This window comes from Sander lucioperca, chromosome 13 (genome assembly GCF_008315115.2).
Source record: "Sander lucioperca isolate FBNREF2018 chromosome 13, SLUC_FBN_1.2, whole genome shotgun sequence".
Lineage (NCBI taxonomy): Eukaryota > Metazoa > Chordata > Actinopteri > Perciformes > Percidae > Sander > Sander lucioperca.
Window position 1 is genome coordinate 15286204 of NC_050185.1, and position 21680 is coordinate 15307883.

A 21680-nucleotide genomic window follows, 5' to 3' on the forward strand; every position below is an offset into this window, starting at 1 on the left:
TGTGTGCTGAGCCCGACCTCTGGCCTCATGTAGAGGAAAGCGTGAAGCTATATTCCCAACTAATGATTGCTACATGAAGACACTGATTCATGCGGTGAGTACATACACTTAATAAAGCAACACAAATGGAACATATAATCTGTCAAAGCTGTTTTTAATAGGCGTCACATGAAGGAAAATGCTCCCACTGTTAATATCTCAGTCTTCCTAATGTAGGTGCTTGTAAAACACGCTCACCTCAAACACTTACACCATCATCAAGTGCCGACGTCAGTCAGTTGGTATTCAACACTGTCAAATGTTTGTTCACAAGTTCAGAATCAGTTCAGTAATTATTACTCACAAAAATTCTCACAGATTGCAGCCCTGTCTGCAGAACATGGTTGTCAGTCTTATTTGTTAGTCAAAGTGAATTCACACACGTTGATGGATGGGACTAGTGAGGGGAACTATGCCAGCGTTAGTCTTTCTGTGGTTTACCTGAGCTCTGAGTGATGGCTGAATTAGACCGCTGCATCTGCGTCTACCTGCCTATGTTGTAAAAGGAATTTGCAGCGATAGGCTAGCTAGCATTCAGCACTACCTGTTAGATAAGAGGATTTCATAGATGTCTCCTATACCAAACTTTACATTAATAAAAATACACCTGAATTCTCTTTATGTACAACAGAAAAGAAAACATTTTCACCTGCATATTCAAGATTCATTTTAATATTAGGTATAGATCTTTTAGTATTAGAAATATCACTATTTTCCGAAATGAGGATCTTTGAACTAATGTAATAATGATCATTTACCCCATAAATCATTGAAGTACAATATTTACATATAATACAGAGCCCATTTAATCTGAAACAATATTAAAATAAATGTTCAATAGATACAAAGGTTGTTTTTTTTTTTGTTTTTTTTTTAAATTCTATTTATATTTCAACCTTGTCAAGGAGTCCTTACACACTCCAAAAATGTAAAGCCATTCTCCTCTAACAAACTATTAAGTGCAAACAATTTTTTTTTTTTCCATATATAAAAAAACTATGATTGCAGCATCCAGCGTTGAGACAGAGGGCAAGAACAAGCCGTTTCCCCAAGTGCTTCCAAAACTGTCTTCAAAATATTTTGCCTGTGTTCCACCGCCATGAATTCAAAAAGGGGGGGAACGAAAGAAACAAGAACGAAAGAAAATCTGTGCAAATACACTTTAAAGTGTGATACTACTGATTTTAAAATATTTGTAAAGGAAGTAAAAAGCTCTGGCTTCTCTTGAACAGGTGTCGCAGGCTGGGGCTGCACAAGAGATCGCCCAGGAAGTGAAAAATGGGGATATGCTTCTTCTCCAAAACAATCCCTCCTCTTATTCCCTTTATCAGTGAATACATTTTGAAGGAACAAAATAAAGGAAAGATTCCCGAATTAAACCCATAAAAAAGGTTAGGTTGAGGCATCACCACATTGCTTATATAGCATGTCTAGTCTTTGAAGATCTACAGGCACAAAGGATTGGGTACTAGAGGTTATTTTCAGACTCCACACGACTTGATATGACCATAGATGGAACAATGAGCCAGTCAATCCCTCCCACAAACCTCCTGGACGATTTAAAGCTTGCTTATCATACTTCCAATAGCACCCTTTCTCATGCCCAGACAAAAGGGCGTCAAGTTTCTAACCATGGCTTGGCCAACGTCGGTTCTCTAAACATGAGCGGTAACACAAAGGGAGCGTCTGGGTGGTTGTAGTGACGAGAATGAAGGTGACACTGGAGGCCGTTGTGTGTGTGACAGTGTGCGAAGAAGCGCTGCAGGGCCTTGGCCTTGGTCATCCCCGTCTCTGTTGCATGGAGCTGTCATTAGCAGCACCAGCACTGGGGCTATACTACTGTTCCACTGGGGGAGTTGGCTGGGTTGTTTTGAGATGATAGCAAACCCTGTGGAGAGACAGATAACACACATTGATAACAAACAGTGTTACTTCAATGCATTAAAAGAGGCGGAATAGTGAGGCCATGAGGTTTACTGTCGGAGAACATGTGCTATTAACCATCTAACTGCTGAGGGTTTAGTGTAAATCTTGCATGAAATAACCAAAACCTTTTGGCTGCACACAGTGGGATTAACAGCTTCTGAGTGCAGCGAGAAAATGCCTACGCCCAAGACAATGTAAGTTAAGAGGTGTCACATGACAGTATCCTCGAGAGGCCTGTCACTCACCACTTTCCCAGGCCTAGCCCATGTGCAAACGAAACCCTCCTGACAGGCTGTTACCAGACAGTCCTCCAGGAAGATTAACACAGTGAGTCTCTCGTGAGCGATCTTCTTGCACACCAGCGGCTCGAGCAGCGGCACGTCCTGCATGCGCGGGCACAGCGTAGTGCCCAGAGTCTTAGCTGCTTCCGCTTTTGCCGTCCGTGTTGAGCTAAGCTGGTTGAGCTTGTCGCTGCTCTTGCTGCTGATGTGACCCATGCTGTGGTTTCGCTTGTGGTCCTTCTCGTGGCGCTCCTTGCGCGAGTCGTGCAACGACAGAGTTGCAAACTTGCTGACACCAGTGGCGATGAAAGCACTGTCAATGATGCTGTTGCCCTTAGTGGTGGTGGTGGTGGTGGTAGTACTGCTGTTGCTGCCTGTGTGACTGTTGGGGGTGCTGCCCCCTGTCGGGTTGGAGGAGTGTGGCAAGCTGTTCGACCGAGGCAGGGTGCTGGGAAGGGAGTTCGCTGGGTTGCCACTGGTGCTACTATTGCTCACATTGTCTTTACCATTGGTGCCACTGGGATTAGTGGCGGATACAGCAGTAGCATTAGTAGTAGTTGTTGTAGTAGTAGTCGTCGTAGTAGTAGTAGTAGTAGTTTGTCCAGTGGCTGGAGGGCTTGTGGCACTCATAACATTAGTGTGAGTCCTAGTGCGGGACAAAGGGAGGTGAGGGAAGAGAATGTCCTCCGTCAGGTCCCACAGACACATCTGGGTATCCTGGCCCACTGAGCCAAATCTGTAGGTCACGCTAACGGGCCTACTGTCTGTAGAGTTTCTCTTAGAAAGCCGAGAATGAGCGCTGTTAGCTCTGTCTCTGCCCGCACCAAAGTGAATCTGCTCATGGAATTCCTCATCACTACCACTGAACTCAGCAGGGGGGTCACCATCCTCCACACTGGTGGTGCAGTGGTCAAATGCCACCACACTCACCCACGACTTGTGACCATGCCCCCGTGCAATCACTCTGCAGTCTGAAAATGACCACACCGTCACCAGGTCGTCCTCCCCTCCTGCCACAATGTAGCGTCCATCTGGGCTCCAGCACACACACAGTAAACCACCAAAGTAGCTCTTCATCGTTCCATGGAGCTCTGCAGCGTCGAAGCCAAACACCCGCAGGAAGCCGTCCTGGCTCGCACAAGCCAGAAACTTGCCATCCGGGGAGAAGGCAAACTCATTGAGCGCCCCTTCACCCACTGTCCAGCGCAGTAACGGGTTGCGAGCCGACTTGCTCTTGCAGGTATGCACAGCATAGTTTTCACCCTGCTTTAGGAGCTGGTAGTGAGGTGCCGTGGTGCCACAGGTGTTTTCCACATTGTACAAATACATGCTGCCACTGGAGTGAGCCACCAGAAACAAGCTCTCTGAACCAGGAACCCATCGTACACACGTAACTCGTGACTTGTCTATAAGTCTCTGGGGGGGGGGAGAAGGACAAAGAAACAGAGGGAAAAAAAAAACAAAGACACTGGTCAGCTAGTTGTTCCATTATTGTACTAACAGCGGACAACTGACACTAAACATTAGTATGATTTTAAGTTTCGGCCTAAGCATCAGAACATCTGACTGGAACCCACCTCTTCATTGAAGAGTTTGCTAGTTTCCTTCTTTATTGGGTCGATGAGCTGCACCTGGCCTGCGGAGAAGCCCACCAGCAGGGAGACGCTCTCTGCTGTTGCTGTGATGGGGTTGAAGTCATGACATGTGGGCTGCGTTCCTTTGTATATCCTCTTGTCTATAGGCTTACTAAGATCGGCAGCCTAGAACAATGAGAAATACAGGCAAATTAGTTTTAAAAAGCAGTTTTTAGTGTCAACCGTTTTGACACTGCTTTGAAAGGACAAGCCGCCGTGATTGTGATGGACCCTTTCTTGGCTACTATTTACTTTAAGGTGACTAATACTTTAATCCACAACTCAGCGCTTATGTTTATCTCAGAGCCTATCTCCAACAATTTCTTATGTAGGAAGATTGACACAATGTATTTAAGCTTTAGTCGCAGCAAAGAACATTAAGGCCTTTGAATTACATAAGATTATTTTATACACCACCAGGGGACAACTTATCCCAGATCAGAATGCCAGAAATGGGATCAATTTAACTTAGTCTACAGAAAAATACCACTATTAAAACTAAAATCTCTAAATACTTGCTGGGGACGTATATCTTAAGAGAACTGTTGGCTGCTATCTACTCTTTGTTGGTGTCTTAAGTGCCAACCCAATGTTCCTGGTGCATGATGATAATGAATTCTGACACACGGAAAGTCATTATCCAAAAATAGAGGAAGACCAGCCCAGCGTGACCACATAGGTTAACTGTTTAGTTTGTCTTCCAACCGGCGGTTGACAACACAACTCAATTCAAAGAAAACATGACACTGTGAAGATTTATTGAAATGAAAATGTGATATACAAGTCATCTTTTTTCCTATACCATATGACGAGTTTGAATCCTGTAAGCTTCAACAGAACGACTACAGTCATTATCACCAATCATTTCAAAACTGACCCTATTCATCACTGAAAAATAGTCATTATTGTTAAGAAAAATAAATAAGGAAAGAAGAGACAATTAGCTAAACCTGTAATAGGTCTAAAAGGAAAAATGATAACTTAGACCTGATCAACAGAGCTGCTGACCTGGCAAAGATGTACCTGGCATTGGACCAGTCAAAATGTGATATTTGTAAAGGCTTTATGCTTTATTGCTGCAACTCTCTTGTGGTCTATTTTAATGCATTAAAAATGAGGCAGAGAGAAAGCACAGTGGATGTAATAAAACAGCTGCCAGTATTGTCAAAGTGAGGCTGCTCTAAATAAAATAAGGATATTTGACTTTAACATTTCAAGTGCTACAATGATAAGCTTTCCCTATTGGCTACCAAAATATTTTACACAATGACTTAAAAAAGAGATCTTAAAAGATTTAAAAAGTTTTAAATTAATTAATTTAATCAAACACAAGCTGGGTCTAGACTACTGGCTGTATGTACGGCAGTAGAATTTTTTGAGGTCAATTCGGTGAGGGAACTCTTACAATTTAGAATTAGAGGCAAGACACATCATTAAAATAAATATAAGAATAGACGGGCTGAATGAATAGGTATGCAGTGTTTTCCCACCTATTGAGATGTGAGTGGGCCACACACTGTCAACAACTTGTCCAATAATCGCCACCAACAATCAGGCAGCATGACCTCTTATACTTCTATCGTCCTTCTCTGACTTTCATCTAACAGTAATAATAGTCTCCTTGTTTTCTGTGTGCTATGTTACGAGAACATGCCAAATTATTATTCAACTTTGAGTGTACCTGTAGACATTTTATCTGACTTATTGTCAACGGACCAATTTAAAATATTGCAAGGGAGAAGGAGTAAAAGAAGTTGCTGTCGCAGTGAGTAAGTTAAATCAAGAGCTGCAGGGAACAGGCCCTCATTACAATTTGGACGAAGCGCCAAAACATCATGGTAAACCACGGTTTCTGTGGCATGGAAAAACAATTTGATTTTGAATGATTATGCCAGCATTCAAATGTATTTGGGGTTGTAAATAGTATGGCACAACTCAGATACATCCAGGAAAGTCAGTTAATTCACCCCTCCCCCCCAAAAAAAGCAAATCCATCACACTTTCATTCTCAGTCCCATTTAGTCAATTCACTTATCTAATTTAACTGACTGAGCATTTCAGCTGTCACTGTCAGTAATGCGGTTTGACTAGATCTACTTCAAAGTTATCTGGGCTCAACTTAATTTAAATGAAAAACGTTTTATTCGAAGATGATCCCATATTTTACCATCTATGCTAGCTGCTACCAAAATTAAATCAATATACAGTAAGTCTTAGTACAACTTCAGGTGCAGAACTGGTTGTGTTTGAGACAAGCCAATTTTAGTTAATCAAAAGGTTAAGAAAAATATACCATATTTTCATTCTGTTGCTATAATGACTGTTGTATTATGGGATTTTCCTAGAAATTATTCATTGACGGATATATATATTAGTCATATAGTCATTTCCAGGTAATTATCTAAATAAAAAAACTGGAATAACTCCTATTACTGCTTTTAAAAGCTGCATATTTTTCCATATTCCATAATCATATACTCTGTTTACCCTGTCTTTGGCTGAGTTGAGTCTACAGAGTAAAATACTACTTCCTCTAATGGTTTTTACTGTGCTGTGAGATTGTGAGAGACCACTGAAAGCATCTAGATTGGAGAAATAGTTTTGTAGGAAGGCTAGGCTGCTGTTAGATTGCGTATTCTGTAACTGCCTCTGGGACAACCACATCATCAGCACGATCACCACTGTCACAGTCACCATTCAACAAGACCAAAGTGGCTTGCTGCAATGACATCATCACTGTGTGCAACCAAACATTGGATCATATTACATCACATCCAAACCCTGACAGTAGAGTGCACACATCATTACATCACGAATAACAAAACATCCCTCACCACCACCACTCCAATTGCTTACAATGTGAACGCTTGACTTAGTTCCGTAATAGAAACACCAAAGTTGACCCTGCTGGTGAGCACTGTTGACAACTTGCCACACATATATTAGCTTTACCATGTAAAGAACGAGGAAAAAGAAATAACATAAGATATGACAAGCCTTTTCTCACTTTATCCAGTTCATTGGGAATGTTCATGTCAGTTTATCACCGACTCAGAAAAAAACAAAAACTGGCGGACTCTGAAGCGCACACAAGTCTCATCGAGGCAAAAACAACTACTGTGGCGATGTTAGCCAAGAATGCTAATTAGCTCCTAACTTAGCTAGGTCTGCTACATGGCCTTGTCTTGACAACCTGCGCACTTCAATGACAGAAGCTAAGAGAGTTGACAGCCAGGGTGCAACACGTTTGGAGATGCCAAATCAATGGGGAGCTCCTGGACTGCGCGGGCTTCGATGCTGCAGTCAATATTGTTTACCTTTCTCACGCCTTTGTAGATATAAAAGTACAGTTCCCGGCCCACATTGAAACAGATCCTGTCGCCGTTGCCGGACTGGTCGTTTACATTGACGAAGGAGACCTTGACGGGATTGGAGCCCTGCGAGTTGAAAGGAACCCTGTTCGGGCGGCTGTATTCGGAGTGAGTGAGGAGTTTGTAGACGCCTTCTCGTGTAGTGAATTGAGTTTTAATTTCGTTCATCTCCTTCCCTCCTCCCTCCGCCGCCATCTTGGAAATTGGCGTTCATCCTTGTCCGATCCCCGGATGTAGCGACAGCGCATGCGTTGGACCGTTGAAGTCCTGCAGGCATGCGTACAGGGAAGTAGCCTATGTCATGTTCTCTTGCTTAATACATCCATGGTCATGTGAGACAAAACTTGAAGGTTGGTTTTAATATATCCTTAACACGTCCATGGTTGAAAGCAAACCAACTGGTTGGTTGAAACCTAGTATGGCTGGACCGTGTATGGTCAATGTGCTAAAGTGTAGAAACCGGCGTCAAACCCAATAACCCGCATCTAATAGACTAATAATGTATCATTCTAGACTAATATCATTCATGCACCTTAGACAAATTGCACGAATGTATTGCCGTTTCTCACTAAAACAGCTAACAACTAAGCAGATGTAATCATGTAATAAGAGACTGTTAATATACAGTCTATGAATAAGATACAGAATGTATATTAGAATTATGGCTACTACCAATGCAGATACAATTACATGAAAGGGAAATATAAAGTCGGAATTATATAGAAAATACAAACAATATTATGTCTCTATTGTAGAAGAAAATGCCTAGGTTGGCTCCAACAGAAACTCACACCTTTACTAATCAAAGCACTTTTGATTAGTCAAATCAGATAGTATTGAGTCTATGCAAATCTACTCAGGCAGACTTGTGAGCTGAATGTCTTTTCAGCTTTTGTTTATTCTGTTGTTTCCTGTAACCTTGTATAAAACCCTGGCCAGAAACTCATTCTAGTCGGAGAGAATCCTGCAGCTTCTTGTGAGCTTCTTTCTCCACTGTGCAGTGAATAAAACTCCTACTGAATTGGACCTGAGAATAACTTTTTCTTCCACACTATTATAATTATAAGGCAAGCAACATTTAAGTTGGATATGTTTAGATTTACTGAAATTGTGTAGGCCTATTTCCCTTTAGCCAGGGATTAAGCTCCAAAAAGTTGCCATCCTTTGTAACAAAATACAGAAAAACACTAGTTTAGTAGACTAGCTAAAAATAAAGAAATCCATGTGGACACAAAGGATGCAAAACTTATCTTAGATGGGACCCAGAATGAGATTGAAACCTATATAATTACTGTAATGAAATTGTTAAAATGAGGATATCCGATCATGGACATATCAGAATATACACCGCAACCATCCAGGTCTAAATTTCAGGAACATACCTTTCTGTATCAGTGCCCAATTCACACATGCATAGACTTACCTTATTCTAGCAAATTATTTAAGCTATGGGGAAACTGGCTCGCTGCTTCAGAAAGTATCTTACAGTGATTGGGACGGTTCTCTATCTTTCTCCGTTACATGGACAGTCAGCTTTTAGTAGTGTCTGCCATAAACATGCAAACATTTGGATTACATAACAGATCTGCAAGTGTAATACACTGCCATCCTCTGGTCATCTGAAGTCATTAACACCCACACTGAACCAGAGAATTCTATAGGGTTCTGTTTTACACCAGCTTGTATTAACTGTATAGTCCCACATTTGAAAACCTCTGTGAATGAGTTGTTTATGGTATATTGCAAGGTTTAATTTTTTGAGCTGCTGTAACAACGGAATTTCCCCAGTGTGAGGGGTGAGGGCAGACAAACAGTATGCAAGAGAGCCTGCACCTTTTTCCCTTCTTTCTCTCTTATCCCTGAAAAACTCTGAAACATCGTCATGTTAGAGTAAGATGGCAGTCTGTTTGCAAAGTCCATCCGGTGATAAAGACCACAATATGTGGCTGAAAGCTCTAAACATTTTGTTTGTGAACCTTGTGCTAAGAATTCTTTTGTCAAACAGCTCAAATTTATTCATATTAATTATGTTTTAAAATATGACAAACTCATGTACACTCACAAATAATGTCAGGAGCAAATTCTTTGAATGTGTATCTCAGCTTCTGTATAAAACCTCTGAGATTCCCCATCAATCTTGCACGCCAAAAAAAGAAATGGGCCTGCTGTCCATAGGAAACCTTAGTGTGTGTGTGTGTGTGTGTGTGTGTGTGTGTGGCCATCCCCAACAGCAGCTGATAGCAGAAGCACTGCACAGCTGTGATGCTTACGGGGGTGGGGGGGGGCTAAGAGCCAGACAAGCTATCAGGAAAGCTCTCAGTGTGAGTGACAGGCACTCCTTGTGACTGTGGAGCCCTATAAGGGCACATAAACTTTAGGGTTCTGGTGTCGCACTCGCCACCCCCCCTTCTAGGCCTTTCTTCAGCACCCCCCTTAATGTAGTTAAAGTATCTTCTGGACGCTTCTGAATGGGAGCTTCCAGAAACCACCCCTTAAGTATAAAAAGACACCAGCATGTCGTGGGGTCTGCATAGAGTCACTTGAACACACCAAGAGAGATTTACTGCCCACGGGAGCCGCAGCGAAGCCCACATTTGGAACTCCTCAAGAAGAGAAAGACCAGCTCAGTGATAAATTTGACTATCATCAAGAAGCGACTGTAGGAAAAGATTCTATTCAAGGTAAGACTGGAACACCTAAAATTTAATACAGCTATGTTTTTGAGCATTGCAACTAAGATAAAAAAAAAAAAAAAAACGGCAAGAATACTTGCTACACATTACAATACATACAGATTAAGCAAATAACTGATTGAATTACATATAAAGTTATAAAATATAAAGTTAAAGTCAGTTATTTGAAGTGTGGCAGAATAGCCCCTTTATTATTACTACCCTAGTGAGACTGTAACATACAAGGAACACATGGCAAGCAGGGTGACCCTGAGTGTAAGAGCAATGGCGGATGAGCAGGAAAACTGGGTGGCACAAAGAGCAGATACAGCAGTTTCACATCTTGGTACAGAAAAATATCAAAAAAACATTACAGTTCTACAGGCAGTGTTTGAATGTAATGGAATCACATAAATACCAACTTTTGTATGGCCTATCTCAATCATAAATATACATAAGTTAATGAAGAGATGTTACTCCAAGGCAGTTCTAAATACAATGCCTCACTCGTGAAAAACAATAATAGATCATTACTGCTCTACAGTTAAAAAACAGATTTAGTTTTTCTTCCATTTTTGGATTTCTAGCTGCTATTCCTTCCTTTAACATAAAGGTGTTGAATGACACGAAGCCTTTGGGGGCGGGGAAAAGCATCAGAACTCCACCCATTCAGCAAATGGCAAGTCTTTGATTGACAGAAGGAACATGTGTTCATCGACCAGCAGCCACCCTTCTCATGCCATGAGGCATGTCTTTAACATGGGGGAGAAAGAGATTTCAAATATAACAGCAGGAAATTATTTCCAAGATAAATAACTTTTATTTTAGAGAAAATTAGCACATTTAAACACAAGAAGCCTAATTAGGATAGTACAAGACAAACCTGTATTTATTTTCAGAGGGGAAATTCAGGTGTTGCCATGCACACACATTATGAATCCAGAATAACATAATATAATATGTGTGCCTTCCTTAAGATGCCTGCTGCTGGAAACGTTATGGAGGAGGAGGCTGAGACCTTTGCCTTCCAGGCTGAGATTGCTCAGCTTATGTCCCTGATCATCAACACCTTTTACTCAAACAAAGAGATCTTCCTTAGAGAGCTCATCTCCAACTCCTCAGATGTAAGTCAAATCAGCACTTTATCATACAAGTTCCTTTGTTTTTTTTAAATGTTTAAATGAAAGCGGCCCTCACATGTATGCAAACTTCACTATTTTAACAAGCGTATCCCTTTCGGACAGGCCTTGGACAAAATCAGATATGAAAGCTTGACAGACCCAAGCAGGCTTGAGTCCTGCAAGGAGCTGAAGATCGAAATCAGGCCCGATCTGCACGCTCGCACTCTGACCCTGGTTGATACGGGTATCGGCATGACCAAGGCTGATCTGATCAACAATCTTGGCACAATCGCCAAGTCTGGCACCAAGGCTTTCATGGAGGCTCTGCAGGCTGGAGCCGACATCTCCATGATCGGTCAGTTTGGTGTGGGTTTCTACTCTGCCTACCTCGTGGCTGAGAAGGTGACAGTCATAACCAAGCACAACGATGACGAGCAGTACATTTGGGAGTCTGCAGCCGGAGGCTCTTTCACAGTCAAACCTGACACCGGTAAATTCCGTTATTGAATAAATATTCAATAATTTGCAAAATATATATAATTTGACTCAAGCCAGACACTGCTCTCATCATTGATGTTACTGCTACTTTTAGGAGAGTCCATTGGCAGAGGCACACGTGTAATCCTTCACCTCAAAGAAGATCAGACCGAATACTGTGAGGAGAAACGCGTCAAGGAAGTTGTGAAGAAGCACTCACAGTTCATTGGCTACCCTATTACACTTTATGTAAGTTCAAAATTCCATTACCAATAGGAATTTTCAGTCTTAAAACCTAATAATAACCAAGGAAATTGACACACACACACACACACACACACACACACACAAATTCCTAAACCACCACTCTTTTCATATATTCAAGGTGGAGAAGACAAGAGAGAAGGAAGTGGAATATGAACAGGGAGAAAAGGAAGAGGAAGTTGATAAAGATGCTGCTGAGAAGGACAAACCTAAGATTGAGGACGTGGGCTCCGACGAGGACGAGGACACAAAGGATGGCAAGAACAAGAGGAAGAAGAAGGTCAAGGAAAAGTACATTGATGCCCAGGAGCTGAACAAAACCAAGCCAATCTGGACCCGTAACCCTGACGACATCACTAATGAAGAGTATGGAGAGTTCTACAAGAGTCTCACCAACGACTGGGAGGACCACCTGGCTGTCAAGGTAAGCAGAGTCTACTGACGATAAACATGCAGAGAAATGCCACCTAACCACCATTTTTGCAAATGCTATCGTTGCCTAATGTGATGTGTTATTAAGCTAATTAATTCATACTTTATTCTTGTCTCTTGCAGCATTTCTCAGTGGAGGGTCAGCTGGAGTTCCGTGCCTTGCTCTTCGTACCCAGAAGGGCTTCATTCGACCTCTTTGAGAACAAGAAGAAGAAGAACAACATCAAGCTGTACGTGCGCAGGGTCTTCATCATGGACAACTGCGACGAGCTCATCCCCGAGTACCTCAGTGAGTAACATTACTATATTACTAATCACTCACATACAGTTTCTTAGTCTGATCTTTCTAAGATATTAATGGCTTAAAAACAGTTATGCCTTCTAGCTCTCATTAGTTGTAATCGTCAGGAAGACGATTGTGTTTTTAATAAATTAAGTTTGTCTGGCTTTGGGAGGCTAAGTGGTCTTTTTCTTCTCTTTTCAGATTTCATCAAGGGTGTGGTGGACTCTGAGGATCTGCCCCTGAACATCTCCAGAGAGATGCTGCAGCAGAGCAAGATCCTGAAAGTCATCCGCAAAAACCTGGTCAAGAAGTGCCTGGATCTCTTCACTGAACTCGCTGAGGACAAGGACAACTACAAAAAGTGCTATGAGCAGTTCTCCAAGAACATCAAGGTAGGTCTTTAACTCAAACCCTTTAGAACGAAAATCTGAATTTCACATTTCAGGTGAAATATTAGTAACCTAACATCAATGACATCATTTCCTGTTTTAGCTCGGCATCCATGAAGACTCTCAGAACAGGAAGAAGCTGTCTGAGCTGCTGCGCTACTACACCTCATCCTCTGGAGATGAGCTGGTGTCCCTGAAAGACTATGTGGGACGCATGAAGGACAACCAGAAACACATCTACTACATCACAGGTTAGCTATTAAACATCACTTCTTTTCTTTTTTTATAATTTTGCTACAACGTTTTCTCAAAAGGTATTTAGTAATAAGTGTATTGATTCAATTAATTTACATTAACTTTCACAGGTGAGACCAAAGACCAGGTGGCGAACTCTGCCTTCGTGGAGCGCCTTCGCAAAGCCGGCCTAGAGGTCATCTACATGATCGAGCCCATCGATGAGTACTGTGTCCAGCAGCTGAAGGAGTATGATGGCAAGAACCTGGTTTCAGTTACCAAGGAAGGCCTGGAGCTGCCCGAGGATGAGGAAGAGCTGAAGAAGCAGGAGGAGCTCAAAAATAAATTTGAAAACATTTGCAAGATCATGAAGGACATCCTCGACAAGAAGATTGAAAAGGTAAAGGAAATGGCAGAAAAATGATCTAATCCATTCCAATTTTGCAGCACAATTGTGCTAATATAGTATGGCCGTTTTTGTTTGATCATGACACCAATACATTTCATTATTGACAGGTCTCAGTCTCCAACCGCCTGGTCTCTTCCCCCTGCTGCATCGTCACCAGCACCTACGGCTGGACAGCGAACATGGAGAGGATCATGAAGTCCCAGGCCCTGAGAGATAACTCCACTATGGGCTACATGACAGCTAAGAAGCACCTTGAGATCAACCCTCTGCATCCAATCATTGAGACCTTGAGGGTGAAGGCAGAGGCTGACAAGAACGATAAGGCCGTGAAGGATCTGGTCATCCTCCTGTTCGAGACTGCCCTGCTGTCTTCAGGATTCACACTGGAGGACCCACAGACACATGCCAATCGCATCTACAGAATGATCAAGCTTGGTCTTGGTACGTTTTTTTCCTTCATGACTGACATTACAGGAATTAGTCTGCTAATAATAAGCTACATTGGTTGCTAATGAATGCATTTTCTTTCACAGGCATTGATGATGATGATTCTGCAGTTGAGGACCTCATTCAGCCTGCTGATGAAGATATGCCAGTCTTGGAAGGAGATGATGACACATCAAGAATGGAGGAAGTTGACTAAAATACTTCGAAAAGTCTTTCCTGCTTTCTTAATGATTATTTTTGTAATTATATTGCTTTCTTAGACATGTCACTCTAACACAACTCTCATTTCTGAAACAGTATTAACTAGTCAATACAAGTTAATTCATGGAATGAATGTGGGCCACAGTGTGGCTTAGTCTACATTGTATCAGCTGCTTATACAACTACTGACAACCATTAAGAGTAATATAAAGTCACTAGGAATTTGACTTATGTCTCTTTTTGTAACTATTACATTTTTTATGAAATGCATTCAAGTTTGTAATAAAAAACATTCATTACTGAATCTATGGCATGCTGAAATTCATCACTTTGTTTGGTTCCTACATTGGTTGAAAAGGGATATCCTTTATATAAGATAATAGAAGTGAAGTTACTCGTTTTTTATTTTATTCGATGTTCTGAAATTTTCAGTGGACACTGCATGATTCATTCTAGAAACAACCGCCTTACCCGGCACAGCCCCTCCCCCCCTCCCCCTTAGTCCCGCCTACTCCAGCCAAGTGTGGACGGAGGCGTGCGCACACATCATGATTGACAGCCCACTGGGCCTTTCAGCGGCCACAACCGAGCTGTAGCGAGGAGGATTCCAGATGGTTCTGGAAGCTCAGGTCAGGATTTCTCGAACGCTCGGAAAGGATAGAAAAGCTGCACAGCTATCGCTAACCTGTGATATTTCTGTAGCCGGGCTGTCCGCGACTGGAACGACTTCCATACATTTCACAGCGGAGCTTTCCATACACTGAGGGTCAAGGTAAATTAGGCTACTTAAATATTTTTTATATAGCCTAATGATAAAATTACAACGAGTTGCCAATTGATAAAATATAATATTAAACACTTTGACATTCATGCTTAATGTTAGCTAATGTTAGCTTAGTAGGTATAAAGCAAACAGTATGCTTAACGTTAACAGTTAACCTAGCTGTTTCATTTGAAGCAGACGTTGATATTTTATAACATTACAATAATGTTGAAACATTCTGACATGTCTGGATGACATGTCTAGGGTACATGTACATCGTGTTATAATCCGCTTATGACAATACTATATCCATGGGCCTGTAACGTTAATTAGTGTTTACATTGTAACGGTAACGTCAGTGACAAAGTAGCTAATTTCGCTGGCATGTCAGCGTTATTTTGCACACGTCAAAACTTTTTTCCAACATTATCTTGGCAACTATTCCGCACACACTACCTGCATGGATCTAGGTGACAGCAGCCACATGGACCTCATGATTCATTCTTGGTGCACTTGTCAGGCAGGAATTATGTTAAGCAGGAGCACAATTTAATGAACCTAAATCAGACTTTCTGAGCAGAGTGATTTTTTTTTTTTTTTTTTTTTTTCACAGATGCAATGCCATCACAGTGATTTCAGTGCAAGCTCAGTGAAGTACAGGGCGGTTCATTCACAGAAGCTGCTAGGATGAGTAAGAGGAGGTTTCGATTCCTATGGAAACTGCTAGAGAGTTCCGTTCCCATCTTGGTACTTTCTAGAAACTTGCAATTCGCCTGGGAAACCGGCAGATGGAGTCATTTTTACTGATGCTAAAATGTAATCCTAGCCACGCGCTCCTCTCTGATCAACCAATAAATAACCAATCGTATCAATTGCAGTAGGAGAGGATAACATCACTTGTAATCAAACTTTCATGATCTATCTACATGTGTGGGCCGAAAAACAGTATTTAAACACAGTTTAATCTTTCTATTGAGGTTGTGGAACCTAATAAAACAAGCAGTTTGAGACAACCTAGATTTTTTTTTTATTTTTTAAATCAGCCGACAATAAACTCTTCATACTCTCCACATACGTTTTATTGTATTTGCAGAAAATAACATGTATTATGTAACTTGCATAAAGGCTGAGGCAGGTGGATTTCGTCTCATTTGCCAAAGAAGGATTATAGGCAGGCGGAGCACTGAGCAGAGCTGGGCAGTCTGTAACACCACCTGCCTGCACAAGTGATGCTTATCCATAACCTATCATTACTGATGCATACCTCACCATTACTTCGAACAACTGATGTTAGCTCAACTGATTATTTGGTCAGTGTTTTGATAATGGCACTGACAGGTGATGGTCAATAATAATGGATGCTCATTAACATAACAGCCATGTAATATACTGAGATTGTGTGAGAGGTATTGAATCACCTCTAAGGTAATTATTGAGACTGGTAGTTTGTGGTGGTGTTGATTGATTATATTGTGAGGCGTAGCCGAGGGTGATTGGCGGTGCTTGTGCTGTAGGTGTCACAGCGCAGTGACTCACTGTGCTGCAGCTGATCCACAGACCAATGAACATGAGCACACAGGTCCGTAACATGCTATAACATGCCTGTGTAACTGCAAAATGTAGATGAGAACAAGAACTTGTGGCAATGCATTTAATTGTCTAATCTAATTAATGCAGGCCTTTGTACACTGTGCTTTTGGGAAACAAATGGTGGGACATACAATTTATTTTGTGTGTGCATGTGTAATCGATGATATATGCATGTTCTAAAAAAAATAGTCATTTGTCCCCTCTGCTTAGATGCCTGAATCACACGACCAACCAATGGAGGAGGAGGCTGAGACTTTTGCATTCCAGGCTGAGATCGCTCAGCTGATGTCCCTGATCATCAACACTTTCTATTCCAACAAAGAGATCTTCCTTAGGGAGCTTATCTCCAACTCCTCAGATGTAAGTTTGTAGTAGTATTAAGTCTAAAGCCGTTTCCTTAAATTAATGTTGTGTCAAAGATTTTTATTGAGTTTGTTTTAATTTTAAGTGTTGTTATTAGGGCTGTGCTCGATTGAAGAAATTCTTAGTCGACTAACACTCATTCAATTGTATCGACTAATCGATTAGTTGATTTAATCGACAGATCTGTAAATCTGAGTTTCTCCGCAAAGAGTCATGCAAAAGCACCACTTTAATTCTTGTGTTTACCAGAGATGTGCTCGTACGTTTCTTGGAAATAAGTCATTCAGCATGAAAAAAGCATAAAACATGACTAATCGACTAAAGAAATCTTAGTTGACTAAGACCAAAACGACCGATTAGTCGACTAATCGACTAAGAGGGAGCAGGCCTAATTGTTATACGCTGTGGCTATAGCACGTAGTAATATGCTGACAATCAAGGAATTGACAAATTCTGAATAATTTAAAAGGGATTTGTTTAAAGTTTTGTCTTAACTTTTCATTAATGCACCCCCCCCCCTCCCCAGGCCCTGGACAAAATCCGCTATGAGAGTCTCACTGACCCCACCAAGCTAGATAATGGCAAGGATCTCAAAATCGAAATAATTCCCAACAAAGAGGAACGCACCCTGACCCTGATTGATACGGGTATCGGCATGACCAAGGCTGACCTGATCAACAATCTTGGCACAATCGCCAAATCTGGCACCAAGGCTTTCATGGAGGCTCTGCAGGCTGGAGCCGACATCTCCATGATCGGTCAGTTTGGTGTGGGTTTCTACTCTGCCTACCTCGTGGCTGAGAAGGTGACAGTCTTAACCAAGCACAACGATGACGAGCAGTACGCCTGGGAATCCTCTGCTGGAGGCTCATTCACAGTTAAAGTGGACAACTGTAAGTAATATAAAGGCCATTACTTTGTTGCTATTTAACAATTTAGTTTTATTGATAAAGGGGTACCTATAGGAGGTGGAGCGTTGTCTGTAACTTGCATTCACCCATCCTTTCCCCATACAGCTGAGCCCTTGGGGCGTGGCACCAAGGTGATCCTGCACTTGAAAGAAGACCAAATGGAATACATTGAAGAGCGAAGAATCAAAGAGATTGTTAAAAAGCACTCACAGTTCATTGGCTATCCCATCACGCTCTTTGTAAGTGTTCATTTAAGTTGTTTTAATCAATTAATTCACATCAGTTAACCTGGTTTAGTCAAGTCATCCAAAAACCATGGCCAGTGACTGAGTTATTTTTATTCAGGTGGAGAAAGAGCGTGACAAAGAGGTGAGTGACGATGAGGCAGAGGAGGAGGAGGAGAAGGAGAAAGAGAAGGATGATGAAGAAGAGGAGAAGGACGAGGACAAGCCTGAGATTGAGGACGTTGGGTCCGATGAGGAGCACGACCACGACAAGTGTTCAGACAAAAAGAAGAAGAAGAAGAAGATCAAGGAGAAGTACATTGACCAGGAAGAGCTGAACAAGACCAAACCCCTGTGGACCCGTAACCCTGACGACATCACTAATGAAGAGTATGGAGAGTTCTACAAGAGTCTCACCAACGACTGGGAAGACCACCTGGCTGTCAAGGTAGGTCTCTTAATGATTTTCTGTCCATACCAAACATATTTTAATAGAAATAATATGATTCAATTTGAAAACTGACCCTTTAACTGACCTAATCAACTCTTTTTCTCACAGCACTTTTCAGTGGAAGGTCAGCTGGAATTCCGCGCGCTGCTCTTTGTGCCTCGTCGCGCTCCCTTCGACCTCTTTGAGAACAAGAAGAAGAAGAACAACATCAAGCTGTACGTGCGCAGGGTCTTCATCATGGACAACTGCGACGAGCTCATCCCCGAGTACCTCAGTGAGTGTTCAGCCAAATATGGAATTACTCGCGTATACAAATGATTTCATAAAACAATTATATCAATCTTAGAAATTTGAATACTTTGGTGATCCAGTTGTCTTTATTCAACCTAACAGATTTCATCAGAGGTGTGGTGGACTCTGAGGATCTGCCCCTGAACATCTCCAGAGAGATGCTGCAGCAGAGCAAGATCCTGAAAGTCATCCGCAAAAACCTGGTCAAGAAGTGCCTGGAACTCTTCACTGAACTCGCTGAGGACAAGGACAACTACAAAAAGTACTACGAGCAGTTCTCCAAGAACATCAAGGTTAGTGTCCTCACCTTGCACTGTGCGAGCTGCGAGTGTTCTTAATCTTGTCACATTGAAACGTTTGGCAGCCACCCTGTGTTAAACCCTTGTTGGCTGGGTTTGATACTTTGTTAATATCATCACAAATCCTGCCAAATGTCATCTGAATTTTAGCAGAATAGAGCTGATGTTTGCTGAATGTGCAAAGCTTAACCAGAGTCTCTGGAAATGTACAGGAGTTAATTATTGCTTGTTTGTTCCTCTGACCTTTTACCGTAGTAGCCATCTGTCTGATCCTTTGGCCATATTGTCCTAATGAAAAGCTGCTTTGAGTCTTGATGGTGCTCCTTACTGCCATCTTCTGTTTAAATAGAGGCACCCTAGTTAGCAATGGTTACACCTTGGAGACAAATATCAGTGTTTGTAGTTGTTGTAATGCTATGTTTATCAGAATTAAATTAATTAAATTGATACATTTCTTTTCAACTGACATTTAGTTTTATTTGTCTTTCAGCTTGGCATCCACGAGGATTCTCAAAACAAAAAGAGGCTGTCTGAGCTGCTGAGATACTACACCTCGGCTTCTGGGGATGAGCTGGTGTCCCTGAAGGACTATGTTACACGTATGAAGGACAACCAGAAACACATCTACTACATCACTGGTGAGGATGCTCTTCATCTGTAAACTGTTCATGTATATATAAAAAAAGTGTTTTTAAAATGAGTTGAAGTGAGTTAATTTGTGACATTACATAAATGTGTGAAAACATTGCCACGTGTGTGTGTGTTTCAGGTGAGACCAAAGACCAGGTGGCGAACTCTGCCTTCGTGGAGCGCCTCAGCAAAGCCGGCCTAGAGGTCATCTACATGATCGAGCCCATCGATGAGTACTGTGTCCAGCAGCTGAAGGAGTTTGAGGGAAAAAACCTGGTTTCAGTGACCAAGGAAGGCCTGGAGCTGCCTGAGGATGAGGAAGAGAAGAAGAAGCAGGAGGAGAAGAAGGCTCAGTTTGAGAACTTGTGCAAGATAATGAAGGATATCTTGGAGAAGAAGGTGGAGAAGGTGAGAAGATTAATAAATGAAAGGGCTTTAAAACAACCCATGAGGTGTTGTATACAGAATGTTGTGTATAATCCACTGTTGTGCAATTAAGGCAGAACATTGTGTCAATTATTGTTTACCTCCACAGGTTACAGTCTCCAACCGCCTGGTCTCTTCCCCCTGCTGCATCGTCACCAGCACTTATGGCTGGACGGCCAACATGGAGAGGATCATGAAGGCCCAGGCTCTGAGGGATAACTCCACTATGGGCTACATGGCTGCTAAAAAACACCTTGAGATCAACCCTGAACACCCCATCGTGGAGACCCTGAGGCAGAAGGCAGAGGCTGATAAGAATGACAAGTCTGTGAAGGATCTGGTCATCCTGCTCTTTGAGACTGCCCTGCTGTCTTCAGGATTTACCTTGGAGGACCCCCAGACCCACTCCAATCGCATTTACAGAATGATCAAGCTGGGTCTTGGTACGTATCTGTGTTTATTGACGCCATGTAAAGCTTTCATGACATTTTTTATATATATTTCTTGCACATTTATGAGCTAAATGATTGCAGTGACAATACTGTTTACTTTACTGTGCAACAGGACTGCCAATAAAATGATTTAAAATAAACAATAACCGGGCTTTACTGACTCATAATGTGCTTCCTTCCGGTTTTAGGCATTGATGAAGATGATCTGACACCAGAGGAAGTCACCTCGGCTCCCACTGAAGAAATGCCCCCTCTAGAAGGGGACGATGATGACACATCCAGGATGGAGGAGGTGGACTAGGCCTGTTTCTACTGCCTGTTAGTGTTCAAAAGTAGTGTTACATAAAACGTAATGTTTAATGTTGTAAATGAGCCTGGGGTGGCCCTCCCTTCAACCTCATTTTGACCAAATTCACTTTATTTCCCCATGCATTGACCAAACCTGGAGTTCAGATTCATTCCTTTTTTAAGTTGCCACATTTTCTAACTTGAGTTTCATCAATGCAATTATTTTTCTATTTATTGACATTCCAATGTACTTTGTGTTTTCTTAATTTAACTGTAAATATATCAAAATTGATACTGTTATTTGAAACGGGTGGGACACATAAATAAAGATTTACCATGTTAACAAGTCGTGTTTGGTTCATCCTCCACAGCGCTGTGGAGATAGGTCTGGCAATGCAAGACTAGACAGGTTCATCCTGATGGAGGGGGCGTAAAGACAACGATTTATAAAGGTACAAGAAGCTACAGCTAATGAAATTAATATAATCTTAGTTTAAAGCACAGTTGAGTGAAATACGCATTGCAATTTACACACAAACAGATACTAGGTGCCAAAATAAATGCATAGCTGGAAGAAATGTAAGTTAGGGAAAAACAAAAATACAAATGGTGTTTCCTCAAGCTGTCAGATCAAAGGAACAGGCTGGGGATACTTGCAGTGCAGTGTATGGTTTCTATGGGCCTCTACAGCTAGTAAAATGTGCATTTGCATTCTTAATTTAGGTACCTCAAGGTTGACTCCACAATTGGCTACGATAGGACAGGATTGCAAAAGCGTATTCAAGGACATGAATGGTGGCTGATAAACAAAT

At 41.8% G+C, this 21680-nt stretch overlaps 3 protein-coding genes across 4 annotated transcripts; 2 read left to right on the forward strand and 1 right to left on the reverse strand.

Moving 5' to 3' along the window:
• Positions 1-137: 137 nt before the first annotated feature.
• On the reverse strand, positions 138-7524 carry wdr20b (WD repeat domain 20b). Of its 2 annotated transcripts, XM_031322013.2 has the most exons (4): positions 7198-7524; positions 3824-4006; positions 2211-3662; positions 138-1927 (listed from the first exon to the last, which is right to left on the reverse strand). In XM_031322013.2, the coding sequence occupies exons 1-4, from the start codon at positions 7444-7446 to the stop codon at positions 1871-1873; spliced, it is 1941 nt and encodes a 646-aa protein (XP_031177873.1). In that variant the 5' UTR covers positions 7447-7524; the 3' UTR covers positions 138-1870. The 2 variants fall into 2 exon arrangements, with proteins under 2 accessions (XP_031177873.1, XP_031177874.1); XM_031322014.2 differs by lacking the exon at positions 2211-3662.
• Positions 7525-9670: 2146 nt separating this feature from the next.
• On the forward strand, positions 9671-14407 carry hsp90aa1.1 (heat shock protein 90, alpha (cytosolic), class A member 1, tandem duplicate 1). The gene is made up of 11 exons (XM_031321761.2): positions 9671-9932; positions 10901-11047; positions 11168-11534; positions 11637-11770; positions 11907-12209; positions 12341-12506; positions 12702-12892; positions 12993-13140; positions 13255-13523; positions 13640-13973; positions 14066-14407. The coding sequence occupies exons 2-11, from the start codon at positions 10901-10903 to the stop codon at positions 14173-14175; spliced, it is 2169 nt and encodes a 722-aa protein (XP_031177621.1). The 5' UTR covers positions 9671-9932; the 3' UTR covers positions 14176-14407.
• Positions 14408-14702: 295 nt separating this feature from the next.
• Positions 14703-21214, forward strand: hsp90aa1.2 (heat shock protein 90, alpha (cytosolic), class A member 1, tandem duplicate 2). Its single transcript, XM_031321758.2, has 11 exons — positions 14703-14952; positions 16744-16893; positions 17423-17789; positions 17913-18046; positions 18153-18479; positions 18591-18756; positions 18876-19066; positions 19563-19710; positions 19842-20110; positions 20238-20571; positions 20769-21214. Exons 2-11 carry the CDS (start codon positions 16744-16746, stop codon positions 20879-20881), a joined length of 2199 nt encoding a protein of 732 aa, XP_031177618.1. The 5' UTR covers positions 14703-14952; the 3' UTR covers positions 20882-21214.
• Positions 21215-21680: the final 466 nt, after the last annotated feature.